A 22,028-nucleotide genomic window follows, 5' to 3' on the forward strand; every position below is an offset into this window, starting at 1 on the left:
TTTTCAATATCACTTGGATTATTTTTGTTTCTTGATTTCAATTTTTTCCCTTTTCTTTTTTGGCGCTCTTGTCACCGGCTGCACATCACGAAAACATGCGCAAACTGTCCTCTGAGCTCGCATTAAGTCGCTTGAGAACTCGAGAGAACATAATGATTGGGTGCGTACTGCCACCTTGTGGACAACTACATATCTGCAACTAACAGTTGCAGCTGTTGGTTGGTTACTCTCGTCTCGCTGGACATCCAGACAGTGGAGTGTGGATGAGGGTCCAAGGTAAAGACGTCGGTGACCCCGGAATCCTTAGGGCAGAGGTGGGCAAACCCTCGGTCCTCGAGGGCCGGAGTCCTGCAGGTTTTGGATGTTTCCCTTCTCCAGCACAGCTGATATATGATCAGCTCATCAGCAAGCTCTGCATAAGCCTGATAACGGTCCTGTTGATTGAAATCAGCTTGTGTTGGAAGAGGGAAACCTCTTTCCGGCCCTAAAGCCGAGGACCGAGTTTGCCCGCTCCTGGTGTACAGTACAGTAATCCTCCGTCCATCGTGGGCGTTACGTTCCAGACCACCCCTGCCATCGTCCAATACAGAATAATACAAACAACATATACAATAGGAGGAAGATCAATGGATAAAATACAAATATTAGTGTCACAATTCCTGTTTACAGTAAACAAATCCTGTTCTTTCCAAACTAACAGATTAAATTTATCTCACATAACACATTAATAATCATGCCAAAAGATACGTATTCTAAAATTGGACCTACTACCGTCACTTTCTGGAGGCGTGACATCATGCAATTATCTTTAGCAAAAAGTAGGTTGAGCTGAAATCACGTAGTTTTACAATCTAGTGGTCAACACTGGAATTACACACGAAATAAACAGGAAGCAGAAAGAAAAAAAAAAGTTATGAACTGTAAATCGTTTTTATTTATAATAGTCCGCTAACCTGGAACCGGCGATGAAGAAGGGTTTATTATATTTATAGCTTCTGTTGAAAAATTCCACCATCTGCATACACAAAATTTGCGTCACTGATGGGAATTAATTAGTCCATAGAAATGTATATTATGCAAAGAATAACCCGAAAGACCACGGTCTCTAAAACCATGTGGTTGAGCAATCTGACGGAATTTATTGAGTTAGAAAAACTCAAATTCCAGCTTTTGGGTGAAGGAATTTTTTTTTTCTATCTGGAATTCAGTGTTGACATACTTCAGGAGTGCATGGCTCAATTTTTTGTTTTTTTTTGTAATAGATTAATCAGTTTAGTCGCTGCATGTGTACACATGCAGTATGTATAGCAATTTTTGGGGGGTAATGACTAGATAAATATTTTCTGGAACAGGAATTAAGACGCATGTTATGCAATGTAAACTTTATTTACATGACAAAAATAAAAACAATCACTGATGTAATGAACGCCATGCTCTTTTAACCCAACGAGAACTTCCTTCAGTGGGAATGAAGAGCCGAACAAAAGGGTTGGTTTCAAGCGCTTTTCGTGACACTCATTAGGCTCTGCACTCGCGTTCCAAAGAAAACGTCTCTCGCTGTTAAACGAAGACATTACATTAGTACATAAAAACAGTATTTACAGGGACTCACAGTGCCCACGCTAGGGATGAAACTCGCTAAACGGCAATAACATTTCGACTCTAAAATCATCGTTAATGTGCTTCGCTGTGCGTGGACTGTTCCACGGCGAGAGAGCGAAAGTGACCAAAAAAAAAACGGGCTTTCGGTACGTTTCACATAAATAACGGAGACGACCACAATCATGGTCTGTGTCCATTTATTCCTTGAATGTTTGTGGAACGGGGAATTATTCCTCCAGTGCGGGTATCCCTGACGTTAGCTCTCGGGCAGCAGACGTTTGGTCTTTGGAGCCTCAAGTACAAACAGTTAGCAAGTGAGTCAAGCACTTGAGCTGACCAAAAGTAAAATAAAAGTCAACTTGAATTAATAAGTGATAGGTTTGTATCTATTGGCCACTCAAAAATCAGCGTATTAGCCGGCAGGAATTTTATTTTTGCTCCAACATTGTAAAAAAAAAAAATCTTGAGAATTAATGTAGCCTGCCATTAGATTGTTTTGCATCTTTGTTTTTTGTTTCCATGTGTTGGGAATGTTGTGATTGGTTGCAATCAGTCTATGGGGTTGCCATGATAGGCGCCAGCTCACATCCACGACCCTAGTAAGGACAAACAAAATGGATGGATATCCTAATATGGATAATGGTGATATGAAATTCACATTGTTCCATATTGAGTCCACCACGCACAGCACAATCGACTTCAACACATACCGATATGGCCCTGCGTATTATGAATGGCGACGATACAAGACTAGGGTTGACTGTGCAACTTGTCATCCACAGTAAAAGCAGTGGTTATACAGCCTTTAAACACCAAAAACCTGTAGAAGAGAAAGTCTGGCAACTTTTTTTAATCAAAGGATAAAAACAAGAACGGCTCCCCTCGCTTGAGAGCGCTGTCAATTATGAGATGCATCACTTTGCATACAATGTAACTCAATGCGGCTTTAGTAGACAGATGAACATCTTAAAAAAAGAAACAAAAACTTCAACTGGAACTTCTACTGGAAATAGAAGACTTATTTTTTTTTCATACACAGGAAGAATGGCGTTTAGGTACCAAATGCTTCTTAGGTCCATCTAATGAGAACAGGAAGAGAACCACAGAACGAGGATGCCGGCCAACGGATGACACACTTGCCGAGTTCCTACTCCCGATTGTTCTTCTTGATACGCTCCAGACGTTCCTTCAGGTCGCCCACGTTTGCCGCTGGCGAGGCCGAGCGGATGTGCGCGTTGGACGGCGAGCGGGGCTGAGCGTTGTGTTCCTGCTGGTAAAGCTCCCTGGACTCTTTGAGCTGCGACAGCTTGCTCTGGAGCATGTCGGTGGACGAGGCCACCGCCGGCTTGGATGACAGCAGAGAGGAGATCGGGGCTCTCTGTTGCGGCTCGTCATCACCACCGCTGCCGATGCCCTGCAACACATGTGCAAAGACGACTTATCGCATTTCAGTAAAAACTTTTGTGTTCAAAATCCCTCCAGTGCTGTGAGTTAACTAATTGAAATCCATATACTGTCTTTCATATTAGGTCATGGTTTAAATTAGGGATAGAGCGATAATCGTTGGCGATATTCCGCATTTTATGAATATCGACATCCGTTTTTGTTTTGATGCCCTATATGTTAAAAACTGTTATTTTTGCTCAGACGGGCGCTTTTCTCCTCCATCAGCGGCTGTTGACTCCCCGCAGCACCATCTGGTTAGTTGCTCGTGCAGTGCTAACAGACTATTAAACAATTAGCGGCTATTAGCCCGCGAGCTAACGGTTAGCTCGCAGGCTAACCTAATAGCTGTTTTTTAGCGGCTATTTGAGAGTTATCCCGGGGTTAGCGTGTGGGTGAATGTTAGACCGCGAGCTAACAGCTAGCCCGTGAATTAGCAGTGCGGAAGCCACATCATAGTTGCTGCAAAAGCTGATGGCAAACAAAAAAAACTAACTATTTTGCAAATCACAACAGCTGTTTAATAAACATGTCCTTGAAGGCATTTAAGCAGTCAAGCGCTGGAGTTTTTATTATTATAAACATTTTTGACACCAACTTTTTTTTTGCAAATTTATATTGGCTTCAAATATCAATTATCGGCCTCCCTGACTAACGATAATTGGTATCGGTATTGAAAAACGCATATCGGTCTATCTCTAGTTCAAATTGCCTTCACTTTAAAGTAGAAGACAAAAACGTGTATAATAACACGACACAAAGGCACAAATTCTTCCTAATGTGCGAAAATTGAGTTATTTTGATAGAATTCTATCGTAACTTTCTTCTGTACTCACTTTATGGATGCACGGCACCATACTATGCCCCCCGCCCCCAATAGGTAAACACGCACAGGAACAGTCAGTATTTGTTCTGTTTTTGCAGTTGCTATTATTTGAGTATGTTCTATTCTTATTTTTATTTTGTCCTTTCAAGTTACATTTTAATTTGATATTTCAAGGATTCAAAGCATTTATGTTCTCAAAATTCAAGGATGCATTTTTTTTTTCATTTTTTTGTCTTAACACACATTTCCACATAACATGGCACGAAATACAATCCCCGAGGTGTACCAGGTTAGCCCAGTAAGTCCCAAGACTTGTGAAAATAACACAAAATAAAAATATATAAAAGAAAAGGTTAATGCTTAAAATAAAAATGAGTAATAAAAATGCAAGAGGCTTGAATTTTTTTTAATTTAAGTGCAGGGATGAATGGGCATGATGCAACCATGACATTTTTAAGTAGTTGAATAAATACAAAGTTTTTAAATTACAAATTGTTTTAAACATGATTTCAATCTCAATTAAATAATCGTGATTGCTATTTTTCCAGCCCAATTATGTACTCTCATATACAGTACAGCAGTTGTAAACAAGTCAGAATGGTTTTATTATTGACACATACATCTGTACAATAACTTTGTATACTTCATGAAATTTGTTGATAAGGTCATACTATGGACTTGGACTGCTGTAAAGCAGTCTGCACGTTTATAGTTTTTTTGTGTGTGTGGCAGAGTTCACACCATCCACCTCAAAGTTGTTTAATGCCAGTAAAAATGATACAGACCCGCTCAGGCCATGACAAAGGTTTCATTAATCGAGCTGTAAGTCGATGTTTCACCAGCAGAATTATGACGATATGAATTGAAGGTTCAAATCCTATTTAGTGTTGCTTTAACGATGTTAAAAGTAATCTTTACAGATTTTTTTTTTCCTTTTTCTTGTGGTGTCACATTAACTCATTCACTGCCATTGACGGCTATAAACGTCAAAAATTCATTTGAGCTACTAATATTAATTTAATTTTTTTTTCCACTTTTGTTAACAAGAGTATGAAAACTTCGATTTTTTTAAATTGTACATCTAGAAGAGATATACAATTTGTGATTAATCGTGAGTTAACTAGTGAAGTCATGCGATTAATTACAATAAAAAAATGTAATTGTCACCCTCATTTTTTTATAATCTTGTCTTTTTTTATTCATTCACTGCCATTGACGGCTATAAACGTCAAAAATTAATTTGAACTATTTATTAGTTTAACATTCCCCCCCCCCACTTTTGTTAAAAGTATGAAAACCTAGATTTTTTTATTGTACATTTGAACAGATATAAAATTTGTGCTTAATCGTGTGTTGACTAGTGAAGTCATGCGATTAATTACAATTAATTATTTTTAATTGTCTGTCGCCCCTAATTTTTAATAATCTTTGTTTTCTTTTATGAATTTATGGCAGTGAATGAGTTAACATTGCAATTGAAACTGGGGGAAAAACTACTTCAAAACCTGAACTTCCCCCTTTTGTGTAAAAACATTATTATTATTATTATTTTTAAAACATCAACAATTTCAGGCTTTCTGGGCGCACAGAAATCCAAACTTGTGACGATCGAGAAAAGGATTTCATCCGCAACTGTGATTTGAGTGTGCATGAGAAACTCACCCTGATGTTTTCCAAGCCTTGTCTCTGACGTAGGATCTTGAGTCTCTCGTAGTAGACGGCCGGCTTTAGATCTTCGTCGTTACTGCTCAGACTGTTGTCAGCAGCATGCTGTGCAATTACTGCAGAATCACACATAAGTTGACATTTCTGCGTGTGTGGCCAAAGCTCGGGAACACGTTTTGTCTATTTTCTCACCTGTTGGGTTTTGAATGCGAGGTTTGCCCTCTCGCTCAGACTCGATCATCCGAAGTCCTCGCTCCACGTAACTCTGGAAGAATGGGGTCGTGCTCTTCAGGAAGGGCTCAAGGTCCACATCGGTACACTTCTGTTTGTACTCGTACAGCTCCGTCAAACCCTGGTGATATTCAGGTCCAATATTTAAATACATGTGACTACTGATGCTCAAATACACTCTAAAAAGAGAATTGTTGAACCAATTTAACCCTTTCAGACAAGAATTTTTTTCTGCCGGGTAAAAATTATTTATTTTTATTACTGATTTTCACTCTTCCGACATAAGAACATGAGGAAAAAATTGGTGTCATCTTACGTTTTTATTTGTTGTAGTGGACGCCAGGATAATATGGTGTAACGTGTTGTAAATTTACCAAGATTATATGTAACATTTTTAACATGATCATGCAAATCAACTTGTGATTGTGATAGGTTAGCTAGGATCCAATCATGAACCAGTAGTGTTGACATCATCCAAATTACGTGTTTTTATTGGTTTAGACACGCAAATATGTTGTGTCCACTGCAATCATGTATGGGTCTCTCAAGGGGTTAAGATTACAAATTTAATTGTAGACCAATTTAAAAAATAATTAAAATTAAAAAAATAAAAATCGCTGCAATTGGTAACATGAATGAATTAAGTAAGCCAAAGTGAATATATTAAGTTACATTAATTATGAGTTCATTAAACGTAATATAGTAGCCCGAATTCAGTTAATCCAAAGTGAATACAATCCAAAGTATTAAGTTTATTTAACTCATGATTAATTAAAATTAATATATTCACTTTGGACTAACTTAATTAAGTTACCAACTGAAGCGTTTTTTATTTATTTATTTAAAAAAAATTTTTTTAAAGTTTGTCAACGATTCAATTTGTAATTTTATGTGGGTTCAACAATTCGCTTTTTAGAGCGTATCTGAATATTGTACAGTATCAAGCTGAACTGCTGCCAAAACGATTACTGACCTCTTTAGTGTTCTCCTTGGAGCCAATTTTCTTGAAGATTTCACTCAGAATGTCGCGGACCTTTGCCTTTGACATGCCATCCTCCTGGGAACAAAATTTGATTTTTGAAGCTGAATGTTCAAACTTGAAGAACTTTCACAAATAATGATGCTACTTCAAACTTCATGTGGTTAAGGTTGTGTTTTCTTTCAGTCATTATTGCTGCTTTTTGTATTTTATGTCAGGCACACCTTGGTGTCCAACTAAGGCTTCAGAAAGATGTTTGAGGCAATTATTTAGTTTTGTTTACATTCAAATAGTAATTATTGTATGATTTTATACTAACTAGTAAGCAATCAAACAAAATAACTACTCAAAAATATATTTACTGTAAATTCTTCTGTATAAACAGATTTATTTATTTTTTAGGTGGGAGGCGCTTTGCGAAAATCTCAATGACCGCCTTAATTTGAACCCTTATCTCAGGAAGTACTGGGTCAATCTTCACAAAGCAGGTATTGAAAATATGTTGAAAAGAAAATTCTAATTTGCAATAATTTAGAAAATTGGTGTAAGTGACCTTTTCATCTTTTGTTTTAGTTGACCTTGTGGATCACGTGATTTTGACAAAAAAAAAATTCATGAAATGTAATATCTCTGTTTTAAAACAAAGAAGTTTCAGAGGTTTTTTTACAGCAAAAAGGAGTTAAAAGAATCCATACCCTCAGGTTTTATGAATATGCATTGAAAATTTAATATTCATTGTACATTGGATATTATACAATCATTTGCATTAAGTGTGTTACTCACCAGGAGCAGACTACCCTTCTCGTTACCTCGGTCACTCTTGCTACCGAACAGGTTACCCGATTGTTTGACAGACCGCCTCAAATAAGCCTCTAATTCAGACTCATTTCGGTTCTCAATCATTGAAAGGTGGTCCAGGATCTGTCGATTAAGAAAAAGATGAGTAACTAAATTTACAAAAACAAAAAAACTCAGCCTGAACACTTCTCGTGTGCTTAAAGTGGCATTTACTATACAGTGTTCCTCCGCTATCACTGATCATTTTTACAGTTTTTTTTGTATTTAACTCTTTGACTGCCAAAAACGTTAAATAACGTTTAGTAAAATCCTATGGAGGAGTGCCAAAGACATTAAAAGACGTTTGTTTCAAAACAGAGGTGAAACTAACCATTTTCTATTGTTGATTACTGAAAAATGGAATAAGGTCGAAACAAACTTTTTTTTCTGATGAAAGATGAGAGTCCAATGTTTCATTTGGTAGTATGTGTGTTTCCATAGTCCAAACACATAATTTTCTATGGACCTTGAAAGATCAGTCAAAATGCTTAAAATCGGCTGGCACCCACGGCATTCCTTTTCTGAAAACGTCTGGCAGTCAAAGAGTTAATGCAGTGGTAAAACTAAATTTTACTTCAATGCAAATAAGTCTGGAAGAAGGAAAACAGTCTATGAAGTAGAGATGGGACAATGAAGCCTTGTGAAGCTTTTGAGGCTTTCGGCTGATTGATTTGGAAAAAGAGTCGAAGTTTCAAAGCCCCATAAGATAGATCGTACCGATGACATCTGGTGGTCAGCTGGAGTCATAGCAGCTATAATCTTCAAAGTGATTCGCCTTGATTGATTTATATTTCAACATAACACCAGTACATTCAGTCTTACATTTGTGTCCGTCTAATGATCATCAGGTACACATGGAAGTGTTGCAATATTTTGACACTGTACCAGTACTATGGTTCAATGTGATGTCCTGTTACTCATTCGATTTTTATAAACATGATTTGGATAAGACAAGTGCGCTGTGAAGCCTGATGACAAGTATTTCAACATCAGTCTTTGGGAGATGTGACTGAGGGTCTTGGAGAAGCGCTTATAGCAACTCGGTGGAAAATACTTGGGTCAAGCCTGTATCTTCTACACACGATTTAAAAAATAATGCATAATTGGAAACGTTAAATGCATCGTGGGAGTACTTTTGTTGGAAACATACCGAATAACTAACTTTTCCAGGTGAACATAAAGTGAAGCAAATATCTACATGAGGGAATTGTGCGCCTGACACCGTGCCAAAAGGTTTGAATCAGTTGCGTAATTTCCGGTATCTCATTAGTGCGCATAAAGCCGCATACGTCATCAGCACGTGATCACGGAGGTTTCATCGGGGGGCTTTTGATACATTGTTTCGAGCAGTCTGTCTCACTCGGCTGACACATGCTCCGGAGTCTCAGTGTCAAACGTCCCATCTCTACTATGAAGGTTTGTTACCTTAGTCCCAGTTAGCTTGCAGAGCGTGTGTAATAGAGTCTTGAGGGTTCTGTGTGGAACGTCACTCTTGAGCTGCTTAAGTTTCTCTTTGGGGAAAACCTTCATGATGTTGTGGACATCAAATAAAATCCGATCAAGGTTGATGCTGTTGATGGTCTCCGGGAGGTGGCGGATCAGCCTCCACAGGCACTGAGTAAACACACGTCACATTAGCTTTCATTTCTGTCTAAGCAGCGACAGTTTCTGCAACGTCAGGTTGGTGTGCTCTGCTGAGAGACTTGCCTTCATCACCAGCTCAGAGAACATGGGAGACCCGGCTATTGGGACCAAAGTGTCCTGAAGCATCACCAGCAGCGCACTGCAGAGTAACAAATTGCCAGTAAAAAAAAACAAAACAAAACAGACACATGAACATATAAAATTTAACAATCGATATCTCAATCTTTAAAATACTCTGTTAACATCTAGGGCTCATTTACCTAATTATGTTGGTCTGGTCAGACTTCTCCAGCACTTTGACAACAAGTAGATTCACAGATCTGATGACCTGCTGCCCCTCCTCGGTGTCCTCCACCCTGCTGTCCAGGATCAACGTTATCAGGCCATGCATCAGGTCCTTCAACACACCCATGGATGCTTCTCTCGCCAAAGACTCCAACGAAAATAACTGAAGGCAAAAAATAAAGCGATCCATGAACGCATGCAGTGTCTCCACCTCTAGGTCATCCAATTGAATTCCTATGTGACTGGAAGGTACTTACAGACAGCATGTTGCCAAGGATGCAGCTATATAGTTTAAATATAACCTTCTTGTCCAGCCTGTCATCTGCCATGTGGGTATTATAGATGAGCCGCAGCTGCATGATGGTGGCAATGAGGAACTGGTCAATGTGTCCCGACATGACCTCTGCCTTGTTTTCCTGCCACAATACTTCATCAATCTGTGAGGACAGACAATTTTTCAGCATTAATGTCTACATCATGCATTGATTTAATACTTTTTTTTTAAAGCTATTTGTGCTTCATTTTTTGAACGAAAATTCTTTAACGATGCCTGCTGTGGCAATGTGACCAATCACGGCTCACCCGTTTTCTGGGTTTGGTCATGTGACGTTAGCAAACTAAGCCATGATTGGTCATTACCTGAGCACAGGTGATGTCATTTTCTGTCAACAGCAAGTAGCAAAATGTGTTTTTAAAGATATAAATTGTACATGAAAAATATTGAAGTTATCAAATTAATAATAGACAAAATATTAACTTCTTACTACTGAAAACGGCTTAATGAGTCAAGCATCCCTTTAAATCGGTGGTGTCAAATATAGGGCCCCGGGGCCAGAACCGGCCTGTCAAGGGGCTCTAATCTGGCCTGTCAGGACAGAACACAAACTGCAGTTTTTCACTAAAATTAATTGTTGTTGCTAATTTTGTCCACTACAGGTCACACTGACGACCACTTAACTGACATTCAAAAATGTGGCTATTACTCATGATCTCATGCAAAAACTTGGTCCTCATTTTTTGCTAAATTTCAGATTACTCTGCAGAAAGTTATTCGCGCCACAAAAACGAGTAATAATTTGACCTGTCGTTTTTAGCTTATTAGGCCCACTTAACTCATTCAGTGCCATTGACGGCTATAGACGTCAAAAATTCATTTGAACTATTTCTATTAGTTTAACATTTTTTCCCCCACTTTTGTTAACAAGAATATGAAAACCTAGAAAAAAAAATATTGTACATTTAGAACAGATATAAAATTTGTGATTAATCGTGAGTTAACTATTTAAGTCATGCAATTAATTAGAATAAAAAAATTTAATCGCCTGATGCGATTTAAAAAAAGAAAAGAATATAAAAAATTAGGGGCGTCAGGCGATTACATTTTTTAATCATGATTAATTGCATGACTTCACTAGTTAACTCACAATTAATCGCAAATTTGATATCTGTTCTAAATGTTAATTAAAAAAATTCTAGGTTTTCATATTCTTGTTAACAAAAGTGGAAAAAAAAATTACTAATTGAAATTGTTAAAATGAATTTTTGACGTCTATAGCCGTCAATGCCAGTGAATGAGTTAAGATCGAATTTGGGTTTAAGTGGCCTGCTTTAAATACGGTGGAAGCCTCTACAGTCAAGATAGCTGTTGCAATAACCCACACAGTAGAGGGCCTTTACCTGCGCAAGTGCCTGTATGCTGGTGTTAATGTCCCCACTGGCCACCTGAGAGATGACAAAGTTTATAGTGGACGCAGTGCTGTTGTGGAGGTCATCAAAGTGTGGGGAAATGGTACGCATCCTGGTGAGACAAAATGCAGCAGCGTTCAAATGAACATCAACTTGCACGTCCAAGATCTGTTCTAGACTCATCCCGTGCACATCAGGTAAACTTACTTTGGCTCAGGGATAACAATGGGTTCCAGCAACTCATCTAGTTCGTGCTGGACAAGGTCTGGCAATTCGGTGACTCTGCTCAGGTCCATCCCAATCATATCCAGGTCTAATTGGAACTTCTTGGGGATGGGCATTTGAGAGGACTCACTGTGCTGAGCATTCTGACGGGCTTGGCTAGGAAAGAGAACAAAATGTCAGCTGAAGTGTGATACTAATAATTGGGCAAGGTGATCATTTGATTTTAGCAGGGATGTGATTTGACCAAAGTGAAATTATCTGAAAATTTAGCCGGGGGTCTGGGGGCCGCAGCCCCCTGGAGCTCATGGGTTTTCCGTGCTTTTAAGTACTTTCAATGCACTCACATGACAAAGAAATAGACAAAACAACAGCATAAATTTTCAATGTATATTGAACTATCCCATATAAAATGTTAGTTTTAGTCAACTCAAAATCAGTCACATTCAAAAACATTGGACTGCCTTTGCTTTTAAAAACTATCACTAAGAATATCATCATATCTAACTAATGTGATTACTAAGTTAACACATAAATAATGTTGAAGAGTTCAAATTTCATGAACAAATAATTGTATCATGACCAAATGAAAAGTAACTCATATTAGAGCATACCACAAATGTCTTTGCTATAGCAGAAGATGTTATCTGTCGGAGTCATGTGCATACACAATGAACTACTAAAAAAATAAAAATAAAAAAAAATAAAAAAATCGGAAATTTTTTTTTTGGGGTGGGAGATAAAAAAAAGCGGAATTCCGCGAATTAGCGGAAAAATCACATCCCTGTTTTAGTGAGTTTGAGTTATATTTTTTATCTCTATTATTGTCTAATTCTGTGGGAATTTTTCTAGTTGTCTAATTCTGTGCAAGTTGGTGGGGGAAGACTTGGAGGGGAAAACAAAACAACTTTAAAAGCAGGACAAATACAGTACAGCAAATTTCAGAGGAAACAAAGTGTCAGAAGTGTCTATGTTTAAAAATGAGCCCAGATGCCAAATTCCTTATATCCCCTTCACCTGTTGCTAGTCCTCAACTAGCCAACACCTAAAAATATTGCATTTTGAAAGACATTCCCATACTGCCAATGAGTGATTTAACTACTTGAAATTATAAATACTGTACAACTCAACCCCTAATTGTACATAATGCACATAACTTAGGAATCGGCTTCATCATTAGAGGCACTACAACTACAGTACAAGTTTGGTTCCACTTGGTGCAAGAGAATTGTTACACGTTTAAACAAAACGAACTTCTATATGAAACTAAAATTTTGACCTATTGATGATGCTATGCAGCGCAACTAAAAATGGATGATGATAATTGGATTGAAATGAATAAAGAAAATGTAATACTTTGCATTAGGATGATAAAATATAATTTAAGTTCCTTGCAAAGGACACAAACAAGAGGAGCAGGAGGAAGATTTACTCACATCCTATAAGTGCGATACATAATTCTGCTCCGGAGAGGAAGGCAGGAAGAATACAGAAAGGAGGAAATCACAGGGGGGAAAAGATGAGGAGTTAAAGAGACATGCAAGCCCACTTCCCAGCCAAAAGACACACAAGGTTTGCTTTCACTGTCAGATCCTATCTAGTAAGTCCATATATGGACAAAAGTATTATATTGGGCCATGACACCTACAGGAACTCAAAAAGAGAATTATGCAATTGGTCATTCGTGGTGCAAATGTTCCACTCTGGGCTCTTTGGTGACCTACTTGAGTTTGTTGGGGTCTTCCTGCGAGGACTTGCGAAGGAAAGTGCCATTGGGGTTAGCTGGGTGATCTCTTTGAGAGCGCTCATTTGCACTCTGCTTGGCTGGAGTAGCAGCTGTCTTCTTCGTCGCCGAACGTTTGATCCTTTCTTCCAACATGCTCATATCTTTTTCCGACAACTAGAAATAATGGATTGGAAACGTAAATTTTGGAGTTGAGTTTTAAATAAGCCTAGACTATTGCAATGCTCACACTTACATTTCCTATTAGTTTATACACTTGGTCTCCACAGACATTGTAGACGGCCACTACCGTGTTTAGAGCAGCATTTCGGACAGAAGTGTCTCTATCACCAATATGAACTGCGATCTCTTTCAGAGACTTGGCTGGAGTTGGTTGGCAAACATTCAGTCCATAGCCTTCTATCAAACAACCCAACTCCTCCAGACATTCTTAAGACATAAATCCAAAGACGCAATGTAAGAAAACTTGCACTCACAGTGAGCAATGGATTTTGAATAATTTAATGCAATTAAAGTTAGCCGGAAAATTATAGCGACCCACCAGCTCTTTGTTTGGAGTTTTTGGACTTGGTTCCATCCATAAGGTAAGGAAAGACCTTAGATGCAGGGTAAACCTTACATAGCATGGTCAGTATTGCCCGAACATCTTTGCGAACCACGTCCTTCGACTCTCCAACCTTAGAAAAGAACAGAGAGGAACCTAGACTTACACATCTTTTCACAGAGAAAAGGCTCGTCTAGCCAAGTGTAGCGTGTGTGCTGACCTTGAGTAGAAGGAACGGGACAAAGGAGTTTGCCTCATACTCAGTGAGATGATAGTTCTCCCTATCGAGCATGGCAAAAAGCAGCTTCAAATATTCCAGCACCTTCATGAGGACTGTCGTGTTGGTGTCGAAAAAGCGCAGAGTAAACCACTTAAGAATCAAGTCCAGACAACTTATGGTGGCATCACTCTCACTCTCCAACCTCTGTCAAATAACAAAAGCGAAGTGACTGCTTAGATGATTCAGCGTGAACTATGCATATAAAGAAACAACGGCCTACAGTCTGTATGGCTGAAATTTCATCAGAAAAAGTCAACACATGCATTCTCACCTCAATCATGACACTAATAGCCTTTACGTGTCTCTGGAAGTCAAGATGGAAGAGTTCATCCTGGAGCCACTTTACAAAGCAGGTCGACATCTGAGTTTTAAGCTGCTCCAAATATTCATCCCGAGGAGTGCTGAAGTTCCACTTCAAAATCTGATAGGAGGGATTAGATATATATATATAAATACTTTATTAATCCACAAAGCTGAAATTCAAGGTGTCCAGTAGCAAAAAGTACACTTGTACACCATGGAAAGTCAACAAGAAAAGGACAAAACACAAAAAAACCAAGTTATTAGCATCATTTAGCAATAGTACCAAAATGCATGTTAACAACATCTGTTTGACAATCTAATGGCGACTGGTACAAATCTTCCAAGTCCTGCAGCACAATGAAGAGAAATCAGTCACTGAGACTTTTTCTCTGAGATGCCACAGTGTCGTGTCGCGAGGATGTTTGCCGCTGCCTCCTCATTTTAGAGTCCACCTTCCTCTATCACTGACAACACACTTCGCCACTTTGTTGAGACGGTTCCCCTCCCCTGCTTGCCATGCTGTTCCCCTAGTACACCGCGGCAAAAAATATGGCACTGATCAAAACGGGCTGAGAAGAAAAAAAAAAAAAGTAGAGCAGCTCATTGCAGACATCAAAAGATCTCAACTTTCTACAAACGAAGAGTCTGCTCAGTCCCTTTCTGCATGCAGTATTTAAATGCATGTTCCAACCAGTGCAGTTTGTGATCCAGGTGGATAGACATCCAAATTTGTCAGTTGTCTGATATTTGTCATTACTCAACTAGGGCTGTCATGATTAGTCGACTAGTCAGATTATTCCTGGGGGGGGGGGGGGGGGTCTACGGAGAAAGTCAGTACAGTACCAGAGACCACACTTCTGAGTCTCACATACCTCTGTAACCCACCTAATGAAGGCTACTTCTAACCTCACTTTTCCAAGTTTCGACCTCAGAATCGGCAGCTGGATGGTGTTGAAAGCACTTGAGAAAATCATAAAACATTAACCTCACATAACTCCTCATGCCATTGAAAAATGAGGACCCTAATGGCACATGTACAGAATGACGTCCTCCACTCCCATGTTCTCCCAATAGGCAAACTGTAGCAGGTCCAGTGCCTGCTGCAGCTGTGGTCCGAGGAGAACGAGGGAGAGCCTCTCAAGTATCTTCATAATCACAGACATCAAGCATCCCCATCATAGGCACTGACACGAAGCAGGGGGGCTTTCCACCGGTTTGGGGGCTCCGATTGCAGAATGCACAGGAGAATAGCCATCTCCGTGGCACACACGCTCAGATACCGCGGTGGTAATCTAAAAGGTGATACAGCCGCTGGATGGAGCAGAGCAGAAGGCCGCAGCAGCAAAGATGGAACAGCCGTCGAAAGCGGAAGGACCCAGACAAAGTCAAAACTGCTGTAGAAGCAGTTAAACTCATTGGTCATGGCAGAATCACCAGGTCACACTCTCCTTCTCCTTATAGCAGGGATGTGATTTGACCAAAGTGAAATGATCTGAAAATTTAGCCGGGGGTCTGGGGGCCGCAGCCCCCCGGAGCTCATGGGTTTTCCGTGTTTTTAAGTACTTTCAATGCACTCACATGACAAAGAAATAGACAAAACAACAGCATAAATTTTCAATGTATATTGAACTATGAAGATGTTATCTGTCGGAGTCATGTGCATACACAATGAACTACTAAAAAAAAATAAAAAAAATAAAAAAATCGGATTTTTTTTTTTGGGGGGGGGGGAGATAAAAAAAGTGGAATTCCGCGAATTAGCGGAAAAATCACATCCCTGTTATAGTCAGTAATGGCTTTGCGTATTGTTCATGAAACACCTTACTGTTAACAGGACCCATCTCCTCACATTGTGAACAGCTTTTGTCTCCATCTCCTAGCCTTTAGCGTAGGATCTCAACAGCCACGGAAGGACCGATTGAACTCACGAGGAATCTGATGAAAAATCCCACCGGTTCTCCTATGTCACTGAAGGAGTTCATTCTGTGTGTATGTAGTCATGCACATTTTCGCATCCAGCCCGGCAAAAAATACGAATCCAAAGCACAAACACGGAGATACCCGGACTTGAGGCCACAGCTATTGGCACGTGCGCAACAAGTTCCAACACCTCACTTTAGGACAAAACATGTTCAAAGCTAAATTCAGGTGTTACATTCTACTTAAGGTTCCAGAAACTATAGGTTCTTGTTTCAGTGATACTAATCACATTATATTTCATATACCGGTGCAGAAGTGTGTTTTCCCATTGCCTGAATAGGACTTTCCTTAATAGTGAGTGAAAGACTAACAGATGTTTATCTGCTCTCTTAATTATAGTCAGGTACCTTCAATTGCTTCTCTTCTTTGATCCTCTGCTCCTTGGCATTGGGGACAAGGATGAAGAGAGGCCCAGACCTATCCTCATCATCTTTCATGCCTTTGGCAACAGGCTTCTTGGTAGCCATACTCTGAAAGTGAGACAAGGCCTAAATGTCAGACATTGATACTAACAATCAGTTTAACACAATACATCTAATTGATGTATTACAAAACATGGACATCACACTGAAAAGAAAAATGTGTGAGATAGAACAAGTGGAAAGTGACTAGCTCTTAAAACATGCAACAAATTCAATTCATGCAGTGAAGTGATATGAAAACAGTGATCGTTCATTTCTGTATGCATGCAGGTTTGAATACCGGTAATATTTTGTCAGAAGGATGATTAAATTAAAACTGATGTGTGGATGGGTTAGTAAGTGTTCACCGAAGAGAGAGAGAAGCGTATTAGTTAAATTAAACATTTAAATAGTAACACCGCCATTAGTGACTACATTCTCAGTAATGAACAGTGTAAACACCAGGCCAAGGGTCATGATCAACGTTAAAGCTCAGTGCACACTTATTAGTCTAACAAAACTTTTCTATGTTGGCTGGACTATTCCTCATTGAAAACAAGAGCGCACAGAAACATTTGATTAGTGGTAGTTGTGTAACAATTGTCTCATCAGGAGCACATCTGTTCCACATCTACCTGTTGACTGCCAGCAGCAGTCTTCCCTTTGTTGAGGGGCTTTTTATTAGCATTACTGTCCTTGTCCTTTGAGGGAGTGATAGATTCAGGTTCTTCAGGGGGAGAGGGTTGCTGAGCGAACAGAAAAACCAAATAATGTTGACAACTCAGTCAAAAACTAACTGAGGGGTGACAAATGATATACAGACATAAAGTACATACAACTTAGCCAAATGTCTAAACCAGGGTCATCAACATTGTGCCTGTGGGCAGGGAGCCCCCAAAGACCACACGAGTAGCCTCTGGGGCAGTTCTAATAATATAATAGCTCACCAGTTAGCTGAATTTTAATTTTTCTGTTGTGTCGCTTAAAAAATAAAAAAATAAAATAGCTGCATTAAAAAAAAATTCTGTTGTGTTGCTCAAAAAAACAAAAAGCTACTTAACAGCGAGCTGTATCTAACTTTTTGTGTTTGTTTAAATCACATTTGAATTGGTGTAAATTTAGAAAAGGCAATATAAAAATAAAAAAAAATACAGTTCAAAGGTCAGTATTGTAGCACATGATAAAACCATAGTGTTTGTGGAGACAAGCTAGCAGAGGCATGACGCCGAAGAGATGATTTACCACTAAATTGATATCAGATATGAGAACTGAAGTACAAAGAGGACCTGTGTGAAAACCAAAAAAACTGAGTTTACTCTGAAACTGAAAACCTTGCCGTTAATCCAACTAGACACCTTTTTATTTAAATACTCCATGGCCATGCAAACTATGCTAGGAAACTACCATCAATAGAATTATTCCAGTTTGTATATATCCACGTTCAACTCTATACATATGGTGTATACAGTATTACAATAATAAACTTTTTTTTCCGTGAATATCGTGGTCAAACACAGACTGACGGAATGGTGGAAAATAGCAGATTGTCTTTCTCAAAAGCAGACATTTGATTTCATGCTCAGATTTCGAGAGCAAACGAACGAAACGACGACTACAAAGAAAAATCCACATAAATTACAGTAATAATAACTGCTAGTGTGTTTAAAACACGCGTCGACACAGACATACATACCTTCTTAGTAGCTACTCCCCCTCTGACCTTTTTAGCTTCAGGTTTATTATCGGCCATATCCTCACTGACAGCCTGAGACCTGGAGGCTGCAACAAATATAAAAACATGAGCGAATTACACACAGAGCAGACCATGTGTGATTTTACTTATGTAGCACCATAAATGTGAACCTAGCCATAAGTGTAAATCTGAAAGACAACACATTTCCTAAAGACATACACACCACAAAAATAATATATTAAAATAACATACTGTCTTTACTCTTGAGCCACATTAATACAGCAATATTATACAGCAAATACAAGTTATAAAGCAATGTCAATTTGGTATACTGAGTACTGTATTTTACAGTTTGACAATAAAATTTAGAACCTTTACATACTATAATTATTGTTAAAACTGTATTTAGTGTACACATTATCCAGAAAATAGAAGCAACAGGTATCAATATATGCCAGCTTTGCTCAGTTAGTTTTTGTGCTTTTATTGTATACGAGGGATTATTTCCTATGGGTTTGTCTATGTTGCAAAGCAAAACTAACAGGAGTTAAAACCTACAGCAAATGTAAGAGTGAAGTTAAGTTATTGCCCTGGTTTATACTCAAAAGAGTGTCAAAGGGCTTCACGGGCCCCCCACTTGACAATGACTGGAGACATCCCATGATTCCAAACCCCAACTGCGCAAAGAAAATCTCAAAATCCAATTTTGGGGAAAAACAAGAAGCCTTGAGAAAATACCATAGATGAGGGTCTTAAGTTCAAGCATTCATGAAAATCCATGAACGAGACGTATCCCTACATTCCAGTACCTCAAATTGGCTCGGGGAGTGAGAGCCCTTCATAGCATAATACAGTATTAATAACTGATTGTTTTGGTCAGTATAATCGTGATATTGAATTAGGATTGATACTGCTTCATCACAGTGATACATTTATTGAATGATACAAACCTGCTCTTGTTTCCGATGGGCCTTTTGCTCCTCCAGTTTTAGCAGGAGCAGCAGTTTTAGCTGGCATCACTGCTCTGGCCTTTTCTAACATGGCTACAACCTGGTCTTTAGAAGATGGCTAACAAGAGGCAAGAATAAGAACATCAAGTATTATAGGAAGCACTGTAATGTATTATTGTTGAGAAACAGTTTAGTTGTTTTTTTAAATCATTTATTTTGCAATTCAAAGCTCAAAAACATTTTCTAGTACCTTGAGTTTGCCTGTAGCCTTGTTCATCTTATCATAGCCAAGGTGCATCATGAACATGGGAAGAGCATCCTGAGCTTTCTTCCTCACATCACCGTTTCTGTCTTCTAGGCACGCATATAGATTGGGGACGCAACCCATCAGATCTCCTGGCACAGACCTCAGGGTGGGTAACTTTTCAGCCAACCAGCCGAGCAACTTTGAGAGGAAGGAAATAGTTATGTTGTGAATGATAATTAATACAACTAATAATGGCATTAAGAGCAATAGGTCTCCATTTGTCTATCAGGAATTCATTTTAATTAATTACAGTAAATTTTGGACTACAAAGCGCACCTGACTAAGCCGTGCGAGCTAAATTGGGGGAATACTCGACTTTGTTACACATATAAGCCGCACCCGACTATAAGCCACAGGTCGCTCTCTCGTTCTGTAACTCCTACTGTATTTGGACTCACTTGGTTTGTTTTGCTCTGCCTGACGCTCTTGCGCTTCCTTTATAGTGCTAAGTGGAAAAAAAGTAGCGGCTTGCACTCCAGCAATTACTTTACTGTCGTTAATATGTACCTCTTGACGTAGAAAGGGATTTTCCTTCTTTAACTCCTCTGAGAAATCCTCCCCTTCCAGCCATTCTTTCATTCCAGTCTGTCCCACCCAGGCCTGCAGAGTGGCCATTGCAGCTGCCCTGACGTTGACCTACGAGCAAACATTGTTCATTAAGAGCACAAACTGTACACGGTGTCAATGCAGTCTTAATTATGAAAAAAAAAAAAGAAGAAATAATGGACATGAATATTTTGCTTCAGCTTATGTACCTTACTGTCTCCAAGCACAGTGATGATGGGGAATCCTAGCGTTTTAACATGCTGTTTGAGTCCAGGCCCCATGGCTGTGGCAAGTTGCTGCAGGATGGTCAGGCTCTGTTGAACCTGGAGACATACAGGCTCATTTTTTAAATTACAGGTCAAAAGACCACTTATTTAAACTATATTGTATGCCCCCGTGGTTATAGTCATACATTTGTATTGCAGAACACAGAATGATGTTACATAGCAATTGTAAAAACCTCAATTCCGATGAAGTCAGGATGTTGTCCAAGTTGTAAATTATTTTGAGGGGGCATTCAAGTGTGTGCATGCCCCATCCCTCCCCATAGACCTACCAGAAGCTTGTTGGAATCACCGAGTCGTTCTTTCAAGGCCAGAGGGAGGTCTCCAATGTTGGCTGTGATGAATTTTGCTTCCGAGATAATGGCTGCCACCTCATCAAGACCCTCCTTTCTAATCTTCCAGTTCTTGTCGCCGATTTTAGAAACCAGATCAGAAGTGATTTTGTCGCTAACAGGAAGGACAAAAAGTTTAATTCGTTTTTGTTTACTTTACATATAGAGTGATTTTCAAAAGTACTGGCAAGGTTTTTGACTGAAAACACTTTGAGAAAATAGATCAACAGTTCAGCTATTATTTCCAGGGATTTACATCTGAAACATTTGATCTTTTGAAATCAAACATTTAACGTTTCGGTGAGATATATTGGTAGTATTGGAAGAGATGATATTAAAGTAGATTAAAGGTGGGGTCTTCAGTTACCGTTTGTGTTTGTAAACAACCAATTCAAAACTGACTCCTCCCATGGCTCAACTATCTATCTTCTCGCCTTTTCGGTAAGTCACCTAATCGCTGTTCTGGGCAGAAGGTCCATGATGTCCTGTCCTCCTACATCTTCTTCTTGCTCCTCTGCATTGTCACATTCATCCTCATTTCCAGTCTTCTTGGTGAATCTTGTCGGAGCTGTAGATGACTGGCCTTGCATCTATGATGCAGAAATACAGAAGAGAAATGAAAGATCGTATTTTGTATGGTTACCATGAGTAATACAAAAAAAGCATTACCTTCTCGAATGCTGCATCTATTTGTGACAGGAGAGCTGGTTTCTCATCCTCAAAGAACATGCGGAGTGGCGCTCCCATATAGAGATACATTACACTCAGCAGGGTAATTGCCGCCGTCCTAACAGCTGGGTTAGTAGCTCCGAGGGCCGTCTTCACATTGTTGATAAAAGCTTTCACATTAATACTGAGAAAGAAAAAAAATCAGTTTTTTCCTTTTACTCTACTCTTGCTAAAGCCTCTTCAGTTTCTACAGTCCAGTGAATATTGTACTCAGAATTATTTTAAGTTGCAAGTGACTAAAACACATATCTTAATTACCCAGCAAAGCCAAACTCCTTCATGGCATTAGCCAGCCAGTTGAGAGTCTCTGCCTGGTTTTTGGGGTTCTTTTGTGCAAATGCCAAGGACACCACCTGTAAAAATAAACAAACAAACAAATAAATAACCAATGTAAATACTAGTAATAGGAAAATGTAACTTCATGGAGCACTTACAATATATATATTTTTTTACTCCTCTAGATAGTGCTCTTGGTTTAACAATAAAGGCTAGTGCAATTGCATTTTTAAACAAAG

The 22,028-nt window shown here is 39.1% G+C and overlaps 1 protein-coding gene across 3 annotated transcripts in view; it reads right to left on the reverse strand.

The window, feature by feature from the left end:
• Positions 1 to 1,367: 1,367 nt before the first annotated feature.
• Positions 1,368 to 22,028, reverse strand: part of ckap5 (cytoskeleton associated protein 5) — a 39,510-nt gene continuing 18,849 nt past the window's right edge. Inside the window, exons 18-45 of one of the 3 annotated variants that reach the window (XM_077568095.1) lie at positions 21,772 to 21,866; positions 21,454 to 21,637; positions 21,235 to 21,374; positions 20,725 to 20,899; positions 20,378 to 20,491; positions 20,130 to 20,258; positions 19,566 to 19,760; positions 19,316 to 19,433; positions 18,366 to 18,451; positions 17,308 to 17,418; positions 16,619 to 16,741; positions 14,260 to 14,409; positions 13,929 to 14,132; positions 13,706 to 13,841; positions 13,400 to 13,593; positions 13,145 to 13,320; positions 12,857 to 12,880; positions 11,406 to 11,579; positions 11,190 to 11,310; positions 9,770 to 9,949; positions 9,488 to 9,675; positions 9,291 to 9,366; positions 9,009 to 9,197; positions 7,530 to 7,667; positions 6,741 to 6,824; positions 5,729 to 5,888; positions 5,534 to 5,652; positions 1,368 to 3,016 (exon numbers count right to left, since the gene is read on the reverse strand). In XM_077568095.1, coding sequence (XP_077424221.1) covers positions 2,750 to 3,016; positions 5,534 to 5,652; positions 5,729 to 5,888; positions 6,741 to 6,824; positions 7,530 to 7,667; positions 9,009 to 9,197; positions 9,291 to 9,366; positions 9,488 to 9,675; positions 9,770 to 9,949; positions 11,190 to 11,310; positions 11,406 to 11,579; positions 12,857 to 12,880; positions 13,145 to 13,320; positions 13,400 to 13,593; positions 13,706 to 13,841; positions 13,929 to 14,132; positions 14,260 to 14,409; positions 16,619 to 16,741; positions 17,308 to 17,418; positions 18,366 to 18,451; positions 19,316 to 19,433; positions 19,566 to 19,760; positions 20,130 to 20,258; positions 20,378 to 20,491; positions 20,725 to 20,899; positions 21,235 to 21,374; positions 21,454 to 21,637; positions 21,772 to 21,866 — 4,050 coding nt within the window. In that variant the 3' untranslated portion in view covers positions 1,368 to 2,749. The remainder of the gene's footprint in view (positions 3,017 to 5,533; positions 5,653 to 5,728; positions 5,889 to 6,740; positions 6,825 to 7,529; positions 7,668 to 9,008; positions 9,198 to 9,290; positions 9,367 to 9,487; positions 9,676 to 9,769; positions 9,950 to 11,189; positions 11,311 to 11,405; positions 11,580 to 12,856; positions 12,881 to 13,144; positions 13,321 to 13,399; positions 13,594 to 13,705; positions 13,842 to 13,928; positions 14,133 to 14,259; positions 14,410 to 16,618; positions 16,742 to 17,307; positions 17,419 to 18,365; positions 18,452 to 19,315; positions 19,434 to 19,565; positions 19,761 to 20,129; positions 20,259 to 20,377; positions 20,492 to 20,724; positions 20,900 to 21,234; positions 21,375 to 21,453; positions 21,638 to 21,771; positions 21,867 to 22,028) is intronic. The other 2 variants (XM_077568098.1, XM_077568097.1) reach the window with 2 other exon arrangements.

The sequence above is a fragment of the Vanacampus margaritifer genome, chromosome 6, assembly GCF_051991255.1.
Source record: "Vanacampus margaritifer isolate UIUO_Vmar chromosome 6, RoL_Vmar_1.0, whole genome shotgun sequence".
Taxonomy (NCBI): Eukaryota; Metazoa; Chordata; class Actinopteri; order Syngnathiformes; family Syngnathidae; genus Vanacampus; species Vanacampus margaritifer.